The sequence below is a fragment of the Pygocentrus nattereri genome, chromosome 19 (genome assembly GCF_015220715.1).
Source record: "Pygocentrus nattereri isolate fPygNat1 chromosome 19, fPygNat1.pri, whole genome shotgun sequence".
Lineage (NCBI taxonomy): Eukaryota > Metazoa > Chordata > Actinopteri > Characiformes > Serrasalmidae > Pygocentrus > Pygocentrus nattereri.
Genome location: NC_051229.1, coordinates 30,384,556 through 30,407,481, shown reverse-complemented (window position 1 = coordinate 30,407,481; position 22,926 = coordinate 30,384,556). Strand labels below are relative to the sequence as shown.

At 40.1% G+C, this 22,926-nt stretch overlaps 1 protein-coding gene across 1 annotated transcript in view; it reads right to left on the bottom strand.

Moving 5' to 3' along the window:
* Positions 1-7,105: 7,105 nt before the first annotated feature.
* The window catches only part of gad3 (glutamate decarboxylase 3), a 29,656-nt gene continuing 13,835 nt past the window's right edge, over positions 7,106-22,926 (bottom strand). Inside the window, exons 9-15 of the mRNA XM_017705980.1 lie at positions 20,376-20,492; positions 20,197-20,261; positions 18,758-18,836; positions 18,511-18,660; positions 10,965-11,072; positions 9,836-9,925; positions 7,106-8,203 (exon numbers count right to left, since the gene is read on the bottom strand). Coding sequence (XP_017561469.1) covers positions 8,024-8,203; positions 9,836-9,925; positions 10,965-11,072; positions 18,511-18,660; positions 18,758-18,836; positions 20,197-20,261; positions 20,376-20,492 — 789 coding nt within the window. The 3' untranslated portion in view covers positions 7,106-8,023. The remainder of the gene's footprint in view (positions 8,204-9,835; positions 9,926-10,964; positions 11,073-18,510; positions 18,661-18,757; positions 18,837-20,196; positions 20,262-20,375; positions 20,493-22,926) is intronic.

Here is a 22,926-nt window from a genome sequence, read left to right as displayed (position 1 = left end):
CGGTGCAGAACGTAAATAAAAATACGATGCAATGACATGAACCATATTTTTAAAAGTAAAAATACTACAAATACAACATATCAAGAGTTGAAGTTTTGGTGTTTTTTGAAAAATGTATGCACATTTTGAATTCGATGCCAACAACTTGTTCCACAAAAGTTGGGACAGGGGCATGTTTACCCCTGTGTTTCATCACCTCTTCTTTTAACAGCAGCTCAACAGTTTGGGGACTCCTTTATTGTATTCTTTTCATGATGCGCCAAATGTTTTCAGTGTACTGGACTGCAGGCGGGTCAGTTTAGTACCAGGACTCTTTTAATATGGTGCAATGCTGTTGTAATACAGGCAGAATGTGGTTTGGCAAGTTGAGTGGTCTAGCACAGAGGACGCAGTGTCCATGATTTCCAAAAAGAATTTCAAATGTTAACTTATTGGACCACAGAACACTTCCGCTTCCCCTCACTCCGTTTTAAATAAGCTCTGGCCCAGAGAAGGTGGCAGAGTTTCTGGATCCTGTTTCTATTTGGTTTCCTCCTTGCATTTCAGAGTGTTAATTAGCATTTGTGAATGCACAGACAGTGAACAGAAGTTTCAGAAGTGTTTCTGAGCACATGCAATGATTTCCACTACAAAATCATATCTGTATTTAATGCAGTGCAGCCTGAAGGCCCAAAATTCACAGCCAGCAAATACTGGTTTTTGGCCTTGTCCCTTGCGCACAGAGATTTCTCCATACTTTCTGAATCATTTAATGTTATTATGTACTGTAGATGATAAAAGGCAAAAGTTCTTTGCTATTTTATGTTGAGAAATGTTATTCTTTAATTGTTGCATTTGATCATGCAGTCTTTCACAGAGTAGTGAACCCCTCCTCATCTTGAATTCTGAAAGACTCCACCTCTCTGAGATGCTTTTTATACCCAATCATGTTACTGACCTGTTGCCAATCAACCACCAGGTGTTTTTTTTTAGCATTACACAACTTTACCAGCCTTTTGTTGCCCCCCGTCCCAACTTTTTTGGAATGTGTTGTTGGCATCAAATTCAACATGGGCATTTTTTTTTAAAAAACAACAATAATTTCTCAGTTTCAACATCTGATATGTTGTCTTTGCACTATTTTTAATTAAATATAGGGTTTAAATGATTTGCATATCATTGCATTTTTTTATTTACGTTTTGCACAGCATTCAACCTTTTTTGGAAATTGAGTTTGAATATTGTGAGCCAAAGTTAAGGAAGAAAGATGCATTGTCTTTGTTGGTTGCACACACAAGTCATCAGAGGTAAGATATAAATGAAACAAAATTCTACACCTGCCCTGCAGTGCACAGTTGGGGTTTTGGGCTTTCTTCCATCTCTGTTATGCATATTTTGGATTTTAATTTATGATGTTTTCATAGGGTTTAATGCTGTGCTTGAGAAGAGTGGACACATTGTGAAATGTTGCATGACCTCATTAATATATGTGTTGTCTTGGTATTGTTTCGTCTTAATTGGGAAAACATATTTTCATTCACTTTTATAGCTGTGACATAGAGAACACTGCGCTTAGTATGCTACCATCGTAGTGTTGCCTGACACTCAAGAAAAAAAAAACCCTGACCATCAATAGCCATAGTCAGGCATGGGTCCACCAGATATGCCCAGGGGCCGATAAATTGATGATCCGGACATATGCATGTGTTGTTATTTTTTTTTCTACGTACTAAACTGCACACATTCGCACAAATTCATGCAGAAGTGGCAGGCAGCAGTGGAAGTGATTGATGGCGTTGTCAGGGTGTAGCATGTGTCATTTTCTGTGCTAACAGTGCTAAATCACCTGTATGAAGGCTCCTTAAACAGACCATTAACACAACACACAAAAACAATCTGTCCTCTGGGCACAAGCAAGCACAAAGTGTGCCATGTTCCAGAACATAAATAAATAATATAATAAATAATATGTGTGCATTTGGAATTTGTTTGAATATGTGTGGGTTTTTTTACACACACACACACACACACACACACACACACACACACACACACACACACACACAATATGACTGTTTATTCTATTCTACTACATAGCACATTAAAGAAAAAATCCATAGATTTTCTATAATTGCATAATTAGATCATTAAGATGTAAACAAAGATGTTCGAAAGTATTTTTCAGTGGATATTTACGTGTTAGCCAGAAGAACGCTAAACAAGATTTCCCTCTGCTGACCAACCTGAGGAAGAACATGATCAACACCAAAATATTATATATTGAGATATGTTGTCAGTGCAGCTCCAAAGTATGATGTAATGTAGAATATATTGTTCAAAAGTATGAGGCCGCATGCTCCTGATGTCGATTGGTCAGTTCACTACAAATCGTCCTAAACTTGGACGGAGCTCCATCACTCCAGGCAATGGTGGGGGGCTTCATGGGCACTGTGACCTTAGGCTCATGTCTGACCACTCCAGAGTGTCCCATTCTATTGCCAGTGCTTTTCTATGAAGAGGATGAACGTCTGTTTCAGCAGATATGTAAATTCTGATTACAGTGGTGTTGATTGGAACCAGGGGTCACAATTTCTGTAACACAAATATAGCCATTTTATTTGCTTTCCAAAATGATCAGTGAAAGGTTTGGGACTACACGTCAGGTATCTAGTCCTAATGTAGGCAAAACAGAAACTTCTGATCATTATTAAACTACAGGGTGAGTCAAAAGTCACAGGACAAAGTTTTATTTTATTTTATTTTTTATGCTGTCACAAGCCTCCACAATGCGGTGCTGAGGGTAGTGTTTGTTGAGGATTTTCTCAGCATACACAATTTGTTTGAGATGACCCCAGAGATAAAAGCTGATCTTCTTCTTCTTTCGGCTGCTCCCTTTAGGGGTCTCCACAGCGGATCATCTGCCTCCATCTTGCCCTATCCACTGCCTCCTCTACTTTCACACCAACCATCTCCATGTCCACCTTCACTACATCCATAAACCTTCTCTGAGGTCTACCTCTTATCCTTCTACCCGGCAGCTCCATCTCCAACATTCTTTGACCAATAAGAGATAAAAGTTGATAAAAAAATAAAAAAATAAAATAAAATAAAACCTGTCCTGTGACTTTTGACTCACCCTGTTCCATCACCCGTCATCAATAACCATAAACATATCCTACTTTTACCAGCAGATGGCAGTGGCAGACTAAACAAACCTCTCCTTGTGCTTTGTAGCACCCAATACTATAATTAATGTCCCAGTAATGTAATTTTGCCCTGAAATGTCATTGAAATTTGCACTTAACTTGGTCAAAAATGTAATAAATACCTTCCGCAGTAATGTTATACATATCTAAACTAATAATATGATAAGACATATGAGAATAATGTAATACCTTATAATGTTATTGGGAATTTATGGCATTTTAAGGTTAGCCACATTATTATTATTATTATTATTATTATTATTATTATTATTATTATTATTATTATTATTATTATTATTATGTCATCCATTTAAAAGAAGGATAAGCTTGTAAATGTATCATAACATGATAAAATATTTATGTATATATATGTAAAACCTCCAAGACCAAATGAAACACTGTTTCTGAATAATCCTGTGTTCTACCTTCATACACAATCTGCCACACCTGCTCCAGCTAATCAACCTGTTACATTCTCATATGAAATTACAACAAGAAAAAAGTCAATATTCATTTCTACAAACAAATTTTAAGATACATTTTAATGTCCAGTTATGTCCAGTAATCTCCAGTAGTGATGTAAATTACACTTTGGTTAGTGTAACAGACTGACGGACTACAAAACACCATCATCAAAAATCTTTGTTTGTTGGTTAAAAGTAGAATCTTATGTCTATTTGAGGGTTATTGTAGGTGATGTTCTATGAATTTGAGGACAATGTTATTTTTTAAGGATTTCACTGTTTGCTTTACTGGACATTGTAATGAGGCAAATGAAATTGACATATTTATTATCATCAAAATAACAGACCCAAACTAAAAATGTAACATTTCCTGTGTTTCAGGATTTTTTTGTAATATAATGACATTATATTTGAATAAGGCAGTTCTATAATTCCTGTATAGCCTATTGCAGTTTTTGAAACCTTGTATGTCCATTTTTGTCGTTTTTCAATTTTTGCCATAATTTGAAAATACCTGTTGCTCTTTATATTTTGGGCAAATTTCATGATGAATGGACCAAAAGAAACATCCCAAAATGACTTGGAAAAAATTCTGGTTCCATTGACTTACATTAAAAGTAAAGTAGTTTTTTTCCTTCTCCTGTAAAGTTACCATTTTGGAGATACGAGGTTTTCTTCTGACAATAGAAACAAATAATATTTAATGTAGCTTATATACAGTATGCTGGACACATAGTATTATATAATGCCCAGTTAAAATAAATAAATTAATGAATTAAAATGACGTATTATGTTATTTAGAATAGGATAGGATTCTGCTCAACCTTGTTTCTGCAGGACCGAAAACTGTCCTTCTGGTTTCAACATCAAGATCCTGTTACAATAACTGAGACATTTGCTGAAGCAGCAGTTGGTGGACGAGCGTGCAGCTGTGTGCTTTCTGCAAGATGATTCAGCGTTTCAGCTTCAGATGTTTGCAGTACACAGGTGTTCATTCAGTTGTTTATTTATTTTTTGCTCCATGTATCATGCATCATAAACCTTCCTACAGATACATTTATGAATTCATTCATTTTCTTTTTTATTTCAGAGGTTTTGGAAAACATTTACAACATTCCCCCAGCTACAGCAATTACAGACAAAATGACTGATACAAATATTTAAATACATAGGATTATGTACACAGGAGTAGAACAAAACTGATTCAACAACATACAGGTAAGATATATAAAAATAAAATCAACTAAAACTCAAAGCACTGATTCAGCCAAAAATTAAATTTGCATGATTTTCAATGTTCCCATTTTCTATGTTCCTACAACCAAGACATGTTGAATGTCCAAAAATTTTAAGGAAAAACCTGAACAAGATGTAGATGTGAAATAACATTATGGCTGTGATGATTTACTGCATTCGACCTTCGGCTTGCCACCAAATCACAGCCGTGATGTTATTTTGCATCTACACTTATTGTTATTCGTGATAACACATGACCTCGAGTGTCTCTATTGCTTTTATACAACGGTTCAATAAATACAGTAAGAAATGAATAAACTGGCTGTGAACGCGGCATTTAATATGTTTTAATATTCAGTTCCAAATTATAGCTCCTTAACGAGCAGCTTGTTGCTACATCAGAGGCAGCTGTGACGGAAGAACAGCTAAACAACCTGGAATCAGCCAGAAATTAACTGGACACCATTCCCCAAACATGTCGCAGGATCTTCAGAGTCTGACCAAATCAAACTGAGCCATAAAAGTTAAGTGATACTTTTTTAACCCCACAAACGGGGGAATTCCACCTCCGCATTTGACCCATCCGTGAAGTGAAACACCACATACACACTAGTGAATACACACACACTAGGGGGCAGTGAGCACACTTGCCCAGAGTGGTGGGCAGCCCATTCCGCAGCGCCCAGGGAGCAATTGGGGGTTAGGTGTCTTGCTCAAGGACGCCTCAGTCATGGACTGTCGGCACTGGGGATCGAACCTGCAACCTTCCGGTCACAGGGCCAGTTCCCTAAACTCCAGCCCACGACTGCCACAATATCAAGTTTAGCTCAGTTTTGTCATTTTTGCCAGATCAGTATTAATATTGTTTTGTTCCAGCCAGTCTGTAAAGTATCTTACAGCCCATTTTGTTTGGCGAATGGTATTGGGTACATTTTTGGCTTATTCCAGGTTCTTTAGCTGTTCTTCTGAAAAGCTGCTCAGTGGTGATGACAGTTTGGGAATTTAGTGTAGTCTCATCTTCAGTGATAAAAGTGTCCGTTTTCTGTTTGTGGCAAAGTAAGAAGTACAAAGGCTGATGAAAGGCTGTTGAAAGGCTTCCTACAGCACTTGCTTAGAAACAGCGTCTTAGCGTAGTGATACAGTGTTTGTGAAAAAATAAACAATGTTATGGCAAAACATCAGCACGGTTAGAACGCCTCTCAATCAGCTTGCATGGCCGGAAATAGCTGTTGTATAAAATTAAACTGTTAACATCCAATCTTGCTATGTGTCTTGTCTGAAAATGCTGATCAATTCCAACTGACCTCAATGACAGTGAGAGAAGTAACAGTAACAGAAGAACTGCTATACTGCTAATATAGTTACCGTTTAGTAATGTAAGGTAGTGATGGGGAGTTGATTGCAAAAGAGTCGGTTCTTTGACTCCAGCATGTCTGGGAGTTGTGGTTGACTGTTGGCCAGTGACTCTGAGAGTCAAAATGCTTGGAGTCAACTCTGCTATAACTGGCTTGAGGGCCAGTTTGATGGAGAAGTTTGAATAAGCGTTTGAGTTTGTTTAAGTGGCAGTTTTAAACAATGCCAATGTTGCTGCTCAGCCTCTGCAAACTCTGCTTGCAGTTTCTCAGAGAACATTATGGAAATGTATGTAAAGCTGAACAAATCTGAAAGCTTCTTATTCAGATGTTCAGTTCCACCTCAATTGGTCCTACAGGCACATTCTGGTGCCTGCGCACCATTAAGGTAGTTGCTGTCTTTGTTAAAATTAAGAGTCGAGGATCATGATTACAGTTGTCCTAACACTGAGCCCTTATCCCTCTGTTTTGCGCGTTCGCAGGGGTAGGGTGTCCCGATTTTTGTTGAGATAGGGTAGGGTGGAGTGTTGGGGGTACACGGCCCTCCAAACGGACGTTTTTCAGAGACACACTCCAAGCATAGTGTTATAAGAAAAAATCCGGAAAACCAGCAAGATGGCTTCACAAGAGAGCAAAGAAGCCCACAAATGTGAAAATTTTCTCTGTTAAAAAATTACAATAATGATTGTATTATTAGTCTGATGTGGTTTCAATGCATTATTGTCCTTTCTTTTATAAAAACCATAAAACATTGCACATGTCTCAGTAGCTACATTTGCCATTCCACTTTAAATGCAGCACTTCTGATGCCTGAGGTGCCAGAATGTAACTACTGCCCCATTTAAGGTGGAATGGGAAAATTTGAGCAAGAAGCTCCCAAATACCTGAGTTCAGCTTCATATCACTGAAGAATTGGTGGGCAATAATAAATAACTGCACCCCTTTGAAGGCATATTTTTCCCAGTGAGGTCCCTGAACTTCACCCTCTGACAAGATCGCCTACAGAGCAGCGCTAGTAGCCTGTTAAATAATGTTCTTAACTCAGTTCCAAATATCTACACTTAAAAACAAGGGGTCTCCTTAGAATCATAATAATAACTTAGCATCCCATAATGTTGCTCATTATTATGAAATTGTAAGTCATTATGAGATCGTAAGTCATATTTATGAGATACCTTTTCATTATTGTGACACTGAGCCATGATTAACACATACTAAAACATAATTAAGAGACATAGTTATACATAACTATGTAATATTAAGTCATAATTATGAGGAATCTTCTACTATATGGCCTTTTTTCCAGGTGATAGAACAGGTTTCCATTCATTTCAGCTTTAATGTTGCTGCTAGTGCTTCTTTTTATTCGATGTACTTTTGATCATTGTTATAGACAACAGTACATCAAACAGTGTCAGAAACCACATAAGTCTAATTGAGACTACTTAACAAATCAGTGCAACTTGAGGCAAAATTACAATGATAATAAGCTTCCATTATTTAATAGCTACATTTGCCTCCTTGTTAAAGTGCAAAACTAAAGAAGGAAACTTCAGACACCAAGCATGTCTTGGCTGATTGACTACACTGAGAGAAAAGGGGGAAACTGTACATTTAAATTTTGGCCGGAACATCACGTCAATTCTGTCCTTTTCAGTAAAGACTAAGAATGAATTCAGCTACAGAATAAATCAACACAGTGTAGCTTACAGGTTTAGGGAAAGTGTAAGTCAAGCTATGACAGAAAATGGCTCATATCCTCAGACTTAGTAAGCCCCGTATTTATTCAACTGTAAAGCTCACGGCCCAGACGGGTGATTTCATCCAGGAGGAAGTCAACATCTTCTTTCTGCGTGGCTGGGTTGGAGAACACACAGCGGAAGAAATTCACCTTGTCTCCGAGAGGCTGGTAGCCAATCATAGTCATTCCTTCCTCCATCATCTTCGCCTTGATTTTTGGAGCCACCTTAGAGAGAGGGTGATGTGTTTTAGTCATCAAAGAACATCCAGCTACGCTCCAGCAGAGATAAGTTCAAACCTCAATCTAACATTCCTGGCTCTAAGGACTCACTGATTAGCTATGCAAAGAGTATGAGCATTGCAGTATTGGTTCATTGCAGCATTGATTCACAATTGGTCAAAGGGGCAGTCGTGGGCTGAAGGTTAGGAAACTAGCCTTGTGACCCAGAAGGTCTCTGGTTCAATCCCCTCGGCTCACAGTACGTGACTGAAGTGCCCTTGAGCTAGCCACCTAACCCCCAACTGCTCCCCGGGCACCATGGAGAGGGCTGCCCACTGCTCCAGGCAAGTGTGCTCACTGCCCCCTGTGATTTTCACTGCATGGATGGGTTAAATGCAGAGGTCTAATTCTTCTGTGTGCAAACACAGTTGGCTAGTGGTTCTGAATATAATTCAATATAATATAATATAACATAATATAAAAGGGACAATATGAAAAGTGTAACCTTTCCAGCATCTGTCCATTCTTACATACGTCCCTCGGGGATGCCACAATGGTCTCTGAAGTGAGATTGTCCATCTTAAAGACAAGGAAAATCTCCTTCTGATGACGTATCTTGAATGTGGGAGAAACTTTTGAAAACCCACACCTACTTTGTGGTGGAATTTTAGGTGTGGCCTGTTTTGAATTATTTATTTATTTATTTTTTTGGTAGTTTTTAGTTAGCTGTTGATTACAGAAGGGAATTGGAGAGCTAACTGCAGTGCTAGGAAGCTAAATATGTCATTTCAGTCATAAAACTGTATTTGACCATCATTATGGAGAGCATGATTAATCAAATTGTAGAAACGACTCATAAAATGAGGACAACAAGCTAAAAGCTAATATTAGCAAGGTAGCTACATGGTTTTCTAGATAGCTTGTCTCAATTTGGCTTCTTTTCTCTGAAAAACTTGTCCATTTGTAGACTTTGCGCTGAATAAAGTAAAACTGATTTTTTTTCTTACAATTGTGTTTTATGACTGAGAGTCAAACCACAGCTAGCTTAGTTGTATTTATTAGCCTATAGGTCAGTGGTAAGGCTAGCTGTCCACCACAGGGATTCTCAATGTATGCATGATGTTTTTTTGCAATGCATGCTGGGCTTTGTAATGAAAGAACGTTCATGAGCAATATAAATTCATAAATGATGTTTTACTGATGAAGCTGAAGGAGATAATGAAATAAAATCAAATTCTACTGTTAAGACAGAATGCTCTGCCAATTCTACATTTTTTCAATTTTCTTCAGTATTTTTGAGTCACCAATGTCTAATAGCACAAATTTCTTTTAAATGTTTGTTCATTTTAGTATAAAATTTGGGAAAAGTCACTTTGTCACATTACCTATGCAAGTCACTTAATATCATGGCTTATATCTTGTTTATATCAGTGTAATTTCACGAAATGTAGACATTAGCAATAAAAATAAAACCTTTATCAAATACGAGATCATGGTTGAAACTAAATTCTGCGGGGTGCTAGATGTTTGGACACTGGGTAAGGCTTATATTTCGTCATTTTGCAGCTGTTAGCCAGTAAACAGGTTGTGTTTGTTTTTGTTTTGGACATTTCTGATAGTAGGTCAAGTGGCCCTCACCATGTGAAGCTCCCTGTCTCTCTCTGGACCTGGAGGCATGTTCCTCACGCTGGTTGGAAGGTACCAGAAGCAGACGTTACTGTGTTCTGGCTGAAGTGACATACGGGATGAAGTTAGTATGGAAAGCACATCAGAAGTAAAGTAAAGGAATGGTGTGGAGACACTGACCCCACTTTAATAAATTATGGCTATGAAAAACATAATAAATCATCACTCTTGTAAGGAAACCATACCCTTTATATTGTCCCTAGTCAAAGTGCCCTTTCACTACAAGTTATTAATTTTTAAGATTTTTTTCTTAAAAAAAATTTAAAGGACTAGTAGCAAAAAAACAAGACTTTTCAAAACTGTGGTTCAAAAAATTCTCCTAACAAAAGTGCAAGACAAAGTTCTAGAAACACTTTCAGTGAGAGCCCAAGAATGCGGGTATGAAAGAACGCCTAACTGACAAGAAGCTGTTACCGAGACAGAAAAATAGAAAAAAAAATCACAATGAAGAATAAATAAAGAAATAAAGAAGCTGCTGGTGTTCTCAGAACAATGGACTGTCCACTTCAGAGTCCAGTCCTCACTGAATGCGTTAACTTGGATGGTGACAAGCAGTAAATGCAACCAACCTCTAAGACTTAACTTTAAAGGTGTGGGAAAATATTCTATCCTATTCCTTGAAAAACTAAAAAGCAAGAATAGAAGCTGCTAAAAGGTAAAAGGGGAAATACTAAATACTGAAAACATTAATATTATATATTATTATGTCTTCTTTGTAATTTTCTGTTAAATGTACGTTTTCTGAAACAAGTTTCCACTGAAACTTGTACTTTCGACTGGCAATCAAATAAATTGAGGATGGTCTATGGCTTTTGCTCAATATTGTATCTCTAATATGATAACTGTACTGGAAAAGTAAAAAAATACAACAACAACAACAAAAGTATTCAGAACTTATATGTATGTTAATGGAATAAGATTGGATTCCAAGCTTTCTGGTTTTAAACCATTTATATTGGTCCAATCAGCATGAAATGTTTACACACCTAAAGGGAAATGGTAATTGTTTTAAGGAGCTCTGAGGTTTTGATAGAACAGCAACAGAGTTTGTGTGGTACCTGTGCAAGATCGGGTTGCTTACTTGGCTTTGGAAGACCAACTGGAAGTCCTTTCTGCTCTTTAGCTTGTAGTAAAGGTACTCTGCGTTTTCTAGGCAGTGGTTGACCTGTGATTCGAATCCTTCTGAGCCCTGGAAAGCATTCATTCAAATGTGAGACAAAAACAACTATAAGGACACCTCTCTATAGTAATTGTTAGCCATCCTTCATTGGACCTTGGAGAGAGACGCTTACCATATAGCTCCACCAGGCAGGTGTACAGTTAGCAATTATAGCCTATCTGTTAAAGCAGAATTCCACCAAACATTTCCACATAATTTAATTTTTGAGATGTAATTTTCTGCAAATGTTAATGTACAGTAACTTTACATTTGATTAACCCCTTAAAATACCAGGCTTATTACATACTAAAGCTTGTTATTCAGTAAATGTAGGGACTTCATTGTGGTTTTGGAGACCCTTCTAAGTTAGTACGTAATAGCACCTCCTATTCTTGCTTCAGGAATCTTCTCCCAATATTCCTTTCAGAACACTTCCAGTGCTGCAATAGTCTTGCGTGTAATAGCATGCTTATGATTCACAGATTTTTAATAATGCTTTTAATATACTTTGCATTACGTTGTACCTCGCACTACATTGTATTACTGTATCACCAATCTACTGTGGGATTTTTGAAGAAATATGTCCTTAAATCACCTTTTAATAAACGTTTTGTAATAATCATTACCTTAGAAATTATTAAAGACAGAGTTATGAGCATAAAACAGAGACAGACAGGCCTATAAGCATTTAACTGGGACCAGAACAGCAGGCCCAAAACTTCCCAATATGGATTTTCCGCTCCATGAACAGATAGGCTATGAAAGAGATCTTTGACAGTGAGTGCACCTGGCCTAGGAGCCTTGAGAAGTGTTGCCCATTCAGCAAAAACAAGTCTGCCGTTAGTGAGAAAATAGATAAGAACCGGTAGAAACTAACCCATCAATCAAAACTAATGAGGAGAGCACCCAACACTTGGTTAAGATGACCTCATATGCCAGGATAAGGGAATTACATAAAATATAGGAAACAAGGGTTCCTAAGAAAGCTAGAAAAACAGTTCTATTGATTGGTGATTTCAGGATGTATCAAGAATAGGTGGAGCGATGATGTCATCCTTCTCACCCTAGGGAGGGGTGATGGCTCCGCTCATAAGTGGTATAAAATGTATGGTTTTTGAAGTGTCTGTATATTTTGGCTTTCGGGGCGCCATTCTGTCACACTGGAACTAATAAAGATGCCTTTTCTTTCCTTCAAACCGAACCTGCGGCTGAAGTTTTGAAGTTTTTTCATTTGACTTTGATTTTTTTTTGCAAGATTGATTTTTCACTTTTCTTTAACGTTTGCAAGAACAATTTTCCAATTCTTTTACTTTGCTGCTCTTTTCAAATTAAAAAACAGATTAAATTAAAAGTAAAACTTTGATTTGACTTTAATTAATTAGTAAAGTTTTTTCACATCGTCGGGAACTTCGGAGCGGAGGACGGGGAGCTCTTTGGTCCCGACACTACTCTGAGCCAAGGCAACGAAATTTCGTTCTAATGCGCACTGTACGGTGTTAATGTGAATGACAATAAAGTCTAATTCTAAGTCATAATGTCAGGGGACCATTCTAAAAGTTTTAGCTTGCATTTCTTGAAGTAGTTCGTTGTACATTTGGATGTATGTTGTGGATAAGTGTCAGCTTCTTTAGCTTCAGTTTCTTAACTGACTGGGCAAGGTGTTCTTTTCATCACATGCTGCTCCTTTTTTCCTCCAAACCTACCCTTGGTGAAGTGTGAATTTCACGTTTTACCTTAAAACTCCATAGCTCTTGTTTCCAAAATGTCTCTGTGCTATCGAGATGTTGTTTTGCATACTTTAAGTTCACAGGTGGGGTTTTCATTAAATGACCATTCTATGTACATCATGTGCAAACAGCACAGAACAGCAGAACGGTGGACCACCACTCATGTGTCAGCTTAACTTTCCTGCGATATTTTGCTGTCATATGGGGGGTTTGCCTTTCTAGCTGGCATATGTGTAGTTCTGTGTGAGAGGTTTTGTCCTTGACTTCCACAATCCCCTTTAACAATCTGTTTAAATTATATTTATAGCAGTGTAAATTGGGAGCTTCCTCCTGCTTTATAGGCCTCATTTATTTTCAGATCCTCAGCCAACTGCCTACAGGAGCCCTTGATTGTTGAATATTAGCACAAGGCATGAAGAGTCAGAGAATGTTGTGTGCTCGGGAATTGTCATCAGCGGGTAATTCCTACTTACAATTCCTGACCTTCCTGAACAGTCCAAAATAGTCAGTCAAGGCCTAAGTTAATGCTTTGTTACAATCGTAAGGGTGTCCAAACTTTTTCACAAGACACAATTACTATTTCTTTCCTCATTTTAAGCCTATCATTAATAACTAACTGTACAGGACACATGTAATTTGACTAAAACTTTACATACAGCTGTAGGTGGAGCTTGTAAAGTTAAACTGGTAAACATTAGTATAACCTTACTGGGGTCCTATGTAAAACATAGCTATCAGCTCTAAATATTCAAAGTAATTCTTTCACAGCAAACTGCTTGAGGACAAAACACTTTGCGTGTGATGTGTAAAGCAGCATTGAAAACATCACTGCACCAGCGACCCCTTATAGTCTCATTATGTTTTTCTTTTTTTCTCCACTTAAAAACCTCAAATTTGACTGGCAAAATATGTCAATATAAAAAAAATGTCCTTATGTCCACATGTAAGTCCATATGCGCTGACTCTTCTCTAAGCTCATGGTGGTGCACATGACTGCTTTTTGGCCTTTCTAGATCAAACATGGACATCTGAGTCTTGTAAAAGACATTGCATGTGTTTTATATGAGGCTTGTAACAAAACATTACCAAGTGTTCTTCCTTATATGTTGCAGTTTACAGTGATAGTAAAGAGCCGTGACATAGAGTTGTCACTGTTTGTCACCCATTGGATATCAAAATGTGAAGGGTTTACTCCACTGTAACCACTGATGTCTTCATTATGTTGGCAGTTAACCCATATAAGGCCTTCAGTTCAGCTCCTGAAGTCCTAACTAACGGCTACCTTCCTAGATACTGCAGTAAAAATATCTGATTGGTTCATTTCAAATCATAGCAATAAAGTCAGAGAAGTACCACATTAATATTTTTCCCCTTGGAAATTGTTAAGCTTTCTCTCAAGACCTTGACTGCTCTGATCTTTGGCCTCTGACGTACGCCTTGACTTGCCATTGTGCTTCAACAATGTCATACTTTATGCAGAATTTGAGAACTTATACAGGATTTTAAAGTGGGACAAGGACTATGTCAACCATTGACATCAATATATTTGTTATTATCAACCCTCGTGAAATGAAATATGCTGCAGTACATTCTCTTTTGATTTTTAAACCGTTTTTTGAAAACTCTAAAGTTTGCAATTAGTGTTTTCAATTATATCATTTTGTTTGCAGTTGCAGATACAAAACGATTCTTGCAAAAATGTCATGGCTTTAAACAAAATGTGTAGGAAGCTTTAAATAAAGTAATTTTAGATGCTTCCAGAATGTTGAACAGAGCTGTACATGATTCTAAAATAAAAATAAAGCTCTATATCATCACCAATGAAGTTATAACAAAGTTATGATCCAAAAAATCTACATATATCAAAAATTGGGGTCACATCTTAGGGTTGATATCTTGACAAAAAGTTATAGATAATTACACTATGTATTATTTAATCTTCTTGCTTTAAAAAACCTCTCCTTGGATCACCACCTTATTGTGGTGGAGGGGTTTGCGTGCTTGAATGATCTTAGGAGCTATGTTGTCTGGAGCAAAAGCTCCTGGTAGGGTCTCCCATGGCAAACTGGTCCTAGGTGACAGGTCAGACAAAGTGTGATCCATAATAACCCCTATGAAAACACAAAAACGGGACTTGTGTACCCTGCCCGGAACAGGGTTACCGGGGCCCCACCCTGGAGCCAGGCCTGGGGGAGGGGCTCACCAGCGAGCGTCTGGTGGCCGGGCATTTACTCATGGTGCCCGGCCGGGCCCAGCCCGAAGGAGTTACATGAGTCCCCCCTCCCATCGACCCACCACCAATGGGAGGGGCAGTAGTAGGGGTTCGGTGCGTTGTGGATCGGGCAGTGTCCGAAGGCGTGGGCCTTGGCGTTCTGATCCTCGGTTGCTGAAACTGGCTTTTGGAACTTGGAACGTTACCTCACTGGCGGGGAAGGAGCCTCAGTTGGTGCGCGAGGTTGAGAGATACCGGCTAGATATAGTCGGGCTCACCTCAACACATAGCTTGGGCTCTGGGTCCAATCTCCTTGAGAGGGGTTGGACTTTATACTTTTCTGGAGTTGCCCATGGTGAGAGGCGGCGGGCAGCTGTGGGCTTTCTCATAGCCCCTCGCCTGTATGTTGGGGTTTTCTCCGGTGGACGAGAGGGTAGCTTCCCTACGCCTTCGGGTTGGGGAACGGGTCCTGACTGTTGTCTGTGCTTATGCACCGAACAGCAGTTCAGAGTACCCAGCCTTCTTAGAGTCCTTGGGAAGGGTGCTTGAAAGTGCTCCTCCTGGAGACTCTATTGTCCTACTGGGGGACTTCAATGCTCACGTGGGCAATGACAGTGAGACCTGGAGGGGTGTGATTGGGAGGAATGGCCTCTCTGATCTGAACCCGAGTGGTGTTCAGTTTTTGGACTTCTGCGCAAACCACAGTTTGTCCATCACGAACACCATGTTTGAACACAAGGATGTCCATAAGTGCACATGGCACCAGGACACCCTAGGCCGCAGTTCAATGATTGACTTTGTAGTCGTGTCATCGGACTTGCGGCCATGTGTTTTGGACACTCGGGTAAATAGAGGAGCTGAGCTGTCAACTGATCACCACCTGGTGGTGAGTTGGATCAGGTGGTGGGGGAAGATGCTGGTCAGACCAGGCAAGCCCAAACGTATAGTGAGGGTTTGCTGGGAACGTCTACCAGAAGAACCTGTCAGATTGATCTTCAACTCACACCTCCGTCAGAACTTTGACCAGATATCGGGGGAGGTGGGGGACATTGACTCAGAATGGGCCATGTTCCGTTCCTCCATTGCTGAAGCGGTTGACTGTAGCTGTGGCCGTAAGGTAGTTGGTGCCTGTCGGGGCGGTAATCCTCGAACCCGGTGATGGACACCCCAGGTGAGAGATGCCGTCAAGCTGAAGAAGGAGTCCTACCGGGCATGGTTGGCCTGTGGGACACCAGAGGCAGCTGGCAGGTATCGACAGGCCAAGCGATCTGCGGCTTCAGTTGTCGCCAAGGCAAAAACCCGTGTCTGGGAGGAGTTTGGTGAGGCCTTGGAAAGTGACTTTAAGTCGGCTCCGAAAAGATTCTGGCAAACCGTCAGGCGACTCAGAAGGGGAAAGCAGTGTGCCACTAGCACTGTATATAGTGGAGATGGTGTGCTGCTGACTTCGACTGAAGACGTCATTGGGCGGTGGAACTAATACTTTGAGGACCTTCTCAATCCCACCGACACGTTCTCCAGTGAGGAGGCTGAGTCTGGGGACATGGGAATAGGCTTGTCCATTACTGAGGCTGAAGTCGCTAAGGTAGTTAAGAAGCTCCTTGGTGGCAAGGCTCCAGGGGTGGATGAGATCCGCCCTGAGTTCCTCAAGGCTCTGGATGTTGTGGGGCTGTCTTGGCTGACACGCCTTTTCAACATTGCGTGGACATCGGGGGCAGTGCCACTGGATTGGCAGACTGGGGTGGTGGTGCCTCTTTTTAAAAAAGGGGACCGGAGGGTGTGTTCCAACTACAGGGGAATCACACTCCTCAGCCTCCCTGGCAAGGTCTATGCAGGGGTACTGGAGAAGAGAGTCCGGCTTATAGTCGAACCTCGGATCCAGGAGGAACAGTGCGGGTTCCGCCCTGGTCGTGGAACACTGGACCAACTCTTCACCCTCTCCAGGATTCTGGAGGGTTCATGGGAGTTTGCCCAACCAGTCCACATGTGCTTTGTGGATCTGGAGAAGGCATTCGACTGTGTTCCCCGGGGTATTCTGTGGGAGGTGCTTCGGGAGTACGGGGTACATGGCTCTTTGCTACGAGCCATTCAGGCCCTGTACAAACAAAGCTGGAGTTTGGTTCGCATAGCCGGCAGTAAGTCAGACTAGTTCCCAGTGAGAGTTGGACTCCGTCAGGGCTGCCCTTTGTCACCGATTCTATTCATAATTTTTATGGATAGAATTTCTAGGCGCAGTCAAGGGATGGAGGGTGTCCGGTTTGGTGACCTCAGTGTCACATCGCTGCTGTTTGCAGATGATGTGGTCCTATTGGGGACATCAGGCCGCGAACTTCAGCTTTCGCTGGATCAGTTTGCAGCCGAGTGTGAAGCGGCTGGGATGAGAATCAGTACCTCTAAATCCGAGACCATGGTTCTCAGGCGGAAAAGGGTGGAGAGCCCTCTCTGGGTCGGGGATAGGCTCTTGCCTCAAGTGGAGGAGTTCAAGTATCTCGGGGTCTTGTTCACGAGTGATGGTACAAGGGAGCGGGAGATTGACAGGCGGATTGGTGCTGGGTCAGCAGTGATGCGAGCTCTTTACCGGTCTGTTGTGGTAAAGAAAGAGCTGAGCCATAAGGCAAGGCTCTCGATTTACCGGTCGATCTACGTTCCCACCCTCACCTATGGTCATGAGCTTTGGGTAATGACCGAAAGAATAAGATCGCGAATACAAGCGGCCGAAATGAGTTTCCTCCGCAGGGTGTCTGGACTCTCCCTTAGAGATAGGGTGAGAAGTTCAGTCATCCGGGAGGGACTCGGAGTAGAGCCGCTGCTTCTTCGCGTCGAGAGGAGCCAGCTGAGGTGGTTCGGGCATCTGGTTAGGATGCCTCCTGGACGCCTCCCTCAGGAGGTGTCACAGGCGAGTCCACCTGGGAGGAGACCCCGGGGAAGACCCAGGACATGCTGGCGCGACTATATCGCCCAGCTGGCCTGGGAGCGCCTCGGAATCCCCCTTGGAGAGCTGGTGGAAGTGGCTGGGGAAAGGGAGGTCTGGGCTTCATTGCTTAGGATGCTGCCCCCACGACCCGAACCCCGGAGAAGCGGAAGATAATGGATGGATGGATGGATGGATGGATGGATGGATGCTTTAAAAATACTTAAAATATTGTAGAAATTACCTAAAAAATAGCTGTTGGTGTCTAGCATATAACATTTAATTGAACGTTGTATATACTATAATATAGTATTAACATTAATTAACAAAAAAAACTGTGACAAGAGATTCCACGTTTTTGAACCATAGTGTATACTGAGTCAAATCCTGACTAAGAGAGTTAGGACTTTAATACTAATTTCTGCTAGCCCCCCTATGAGAGTTCAAATGGTATGTTAGTGCTAAGCTAACGGTGGTGCACATTTAATTTTTTCCAGTATGTTAAAAAAGTCCTGATTGGACTGTCTTCCACAGACTGCTTCAAAATTTTAACCCTTTTGTTTCCAACCAAAACTTAACATTGAAATAAGAGAATTACTACAATATACATCTGCAAATTACCTTGGCCTTCCACATGAGCCACAGCTTGAAGATGTCCACATGCCTCCCACACTGGATGCTCTTGTCTCCAGTGTCATAGGACACATCATAGTGTTTATCAGGCTGGAAAAGATACTCGGCACACAGTTGATTGCACTCCTGAAGCAGACCCTGACAGCCACACAAACAGTCGGCAGCTTTACCCACAGCTGGATCCATATGTGTTGTTTTCACTGCATGCATTTTGAGTTATTGTGATTTCACTGACCTTCTTTTGCACTAGAATGACTGAACACTGCAAAGGGACGCCCATCATCTTGTGGGGATTCCAGGTGATGGATGAGGCCCTGGAGTGGAATGGAAAATAATGGAATTCCTCACTCCAGAGTCACTAACTTTGCATAAAAATGAGTAAAATCTTGTAGACACCAATTTGCATGACCACATATGGAGTAGCCTTAGGGAAGAAGACTCCCACGCTCTTAGTTTTTCTACTGATCAATTGATAGCACCAAATCTAAAGACTATGGACTATGGCATTCCTTTCTGACATCGGATAATAGCGATTTATGCATTTACGCTATATATGTCATATCAGAGTTTTCATTATGATGTGAGTAGAATGAGCAATACCTTTAGTTTTGAGGAAAAGCCTCCTCAAGCATATTACATTTAAAATACTACTCACTTGCTGGCTGGATACATGCTAGATATAATGACTGTTAGCCAGAATTAGGTACTATTTTTGTTGGAGTTGGGTTTGCAGATTTTTGTTACATCCACATCTGATTTATTTTTTTAATACACACCAATTATTTGTAATTATTAGTTAAATGTTAAATGCTGCTGTTTTTTATACTAGTACAATTACTACTAATTTTATTAGTGCTATTATTATTATTTCTACAACTTTTACTGTTACTACTACAAATACTATTTCTACTATTATTACCACTATTACTATTACTACTAATGTTATTATGGCCTTTACTACTATTATTAGCAGTACTATTACCACTACTATTAATTTTGCTACTATTATTACTACTACTACTAGTATTATTACAACTAGTATTACTGCTACTATTATTATCACAACTACTGCTTTTAATATTACTACTAATATTTTCATTAGTACTAATACTATTACTACCGTAACTACTACTATTATTATGACTTCTATTACTATTTCTATTGCTACTATTGATACTTCTACTACCCATAACGATAATAATAAATGTAATTTGAATGTATGTATTGTAGTGTTACAGTAATATGAATTTACATATTAATTACATTCACAATAAGCAATTGTGATTAGACTTAATATAATATAAAAGCTATTTCATTAAACACATTCAAAAGTTCAAGTGCTTCTATTTTACTGTTTTACTGATGTACGTTGTAATAGCTTACTGAAAACAGCGGAATCACTGAGACATTAAGTGATGAAGGCCTCAATGTCATTTGAAAATAGAATATTTTAATTTTGTTAGGTTGATTAATAATAATTAATAAGCTTTATTCATTTCTGCCAATATTAGCACAGGTTGTCTCTTAAAGGACTAACCTGGCTAGCATAAACAGTGTAAAGCATTATCTTGCTGGCTATTCAAATATTGGTTCCTTAAAAATGTGGAGGTTTAAATAGCAAAGATAATTTTTAAAAGTCCATCTCTAATTAGTGGTACTGTTGAGTTCACTTACCTATCTATGCCTTGCAGTTTCATCCGGTGCCTCTTAGACAAGAGCAGGCCACCTCCCCAAGCTGCCTGTGAGAAGATGAAAGCCAGCCTGAAATCCACACTTCATAGTCTTCATAGTTGTTATGCATACAGTCTGGCACAGTGTGTATGAATAGAGAATAATATAGAATGAGTAAATACATCCACATGCATCCACAGGCCAAATCTCTCACAGATGTCTGCTATGTCATTGAGAGGGTCAATGGCTCCATACACGGTGGTCCCTGCAGTGGCGTTTACATAGAATGGAACCAGACCCTGTGGATACAAAACAAGGTTATATTCTCCAATGTAGTTACTACATACTGTCTGAAAAGTGTCTATGCAGGTACATTTTTCATTCATCAAGACACAAACAATGTAAATGTACCGTGTAAAATAATTGTTTTAAGGCCCAATTGTGTAAAAAAAGTAAAAAAACCTAGGGATAAGACGGGAGTATACACCGATTAGGCATAACAATAGGACCGCCTGGGGGTCCTGACCACTGAAGAACAGGGTAACAGAGTATCAGAGAAACAGATGGACTACAGTCTGTAACTGTAGAACTACAAAGTGCAGCTATACAGTAAGTGGAGCTGATAAGATGGACAATGAGTATAGAAACAAGGAGGTGGTCATAATGTTTTATATATACCTTAGAGATCAAAGCAGTACTTTACAAAAGAAAATACTAATATGGCTAACTATAGAATAAAAAGATGAGCCCAGTAGTATAACATTGACTGGCCCTTCAGATCAGAGGATCATAATTCTTGTCCTATGCTTCCACCTCTCTGCACACTCTGATGTTTTGCCTGCAACAGACCTCATTCAACTCATCAGCTCATCAGTAAGCAGTTCCTGAGCTGAAGTGGATGCCTTAGCGCAGTACGGAGAGCCACTGATCTGAAGTGCCATTTAGCATGACTTAGCTAATGCTTCAGTTTAACTCCAGAGTAAGCCATGTTAGCATCCGGGGCAAAGTGAAGTCAACCTGACATTTTTCCACTGCACATTCAAAAACAAGAACTAACCCAAACAGGAACGGTTCCTATCCTTGTTCATAATCACAATTAATTATGCAATTACTGTTTTTTGCTCCCCGGGTGCCATGGATAGAGCTGCCCCCAGCCCTATCCACAGTGCCCAGGGAGCAGTTGGGGGTTAGGTGTCTTGCTCAAGGACACCTCATGTGCTGTTGGCTCTGGGGATCGAACTGGCGACCTTCCGGTCATGAGGCTGGTTCCCTAACCTCCAGCCCATGACTACCCTGACAAGCATAGCTGGTCATTAGTAAAACCAGAATATCGCTGTTGTCGGAAGAAAACCTTGTATCTCCAAAATGGTAACTTTACAGCAGAAGGAAAAAACCTACTTTACTTTAAATGTAAGTCAATGGAACCAGAATTTCTTCCAAGTCATTTTGGTCCATTTCTTTTGGTCCATTCTTTATCATATTTAAACACAATATAAAGAGCAACCAGCATTTTCAAATTATGTCTAAAACCGAAAAAGCAACAAAAATGGAGATACAAGGTTTTCTTCTGACAGCAGCGATATCTTGTGTTTTGGATGCTGGTATGCTGGTCAACTAGTATGACCATGCTAGGTGACTAGCTAAACCAGCACCAGACCAGCTTTTCAATTCCATACTGGCCTGTGCTGTTTTTTTATAGCAGGATAGACAGCATAAGATTAGTTGTGCTGATATGAAATAACATGTTTGGCACTTAAACTGATGCATATGTCAACAACTACGGATAATCATGTGTAGAATCAAACTAATATTGCATAAACATGGTTAAATAACTAGTTCACATTACGGAATAGCAGAGCTATTTAAAAAGTAATCATTTCAATTGATAATCAATTGACACATCAGCATACTCTACTTGATAATCGGGTGCTGTTATTGCTGGTGCAGTGGTGCTTGGTGACTTTATCTTTACCAAGAAGAGTAAAGAATTTGCTAAATTGTCACTGGTTACAGCTGTAAGTGTTAGGGGAAACAGAGGAGAACACTGTGGAGTACCATTATGTGTCACTGAGCTGATACCAAAAAAATAAAACAGAAAATGTCCATCAAAATATACTTTTGTCTGTCACTAAAACATTTTCTGACTTTTGATTATGACACCATGTACTGGATAGAAAGGAATATTTCATATAAATTAATAATATGTTTCCCCTCCTACTAGACACACCACTAACATCATGCCCACCTCCTTGTTTCTGCGCTCACTGTCCAGTTTATCAGCTCCACTCACTGTATAGCTGCACTTTGTAGTTCTACAGTTACAGACCATCTTGTTGTAGTCCATCTGTTTCTCTGATACTTTGTTACCCTGTTCTTCAGTGAACAGGACCCCCATGGACCCTCACGGAGGGCACTGCAGTAACACTGATGTGGTGGTGGTGTGTTCGTGTGTGTTATGATAGTCTGAGCGGATCAGACACAGCAGTGCTGCTGGAGTTTTTAAACACTGTGTCCACTCACTGTCCACTCTATTAGACACTCCTACCCTGTCAATCCACCTTGTAGATGTAAAGTCAGAGACGACAGCTCATCTGCTGCTGCACAGTTTGTGTTGGTCATCCTCTAGTCCCTCATCAGTGATCACAGGATGCTGCGCACAGGACGCTGTTGAATGGATATTTTTGGTTGGTGGACTATTCTCAGTCCAGCAGCGACACTGAGGTGTTTAAATAC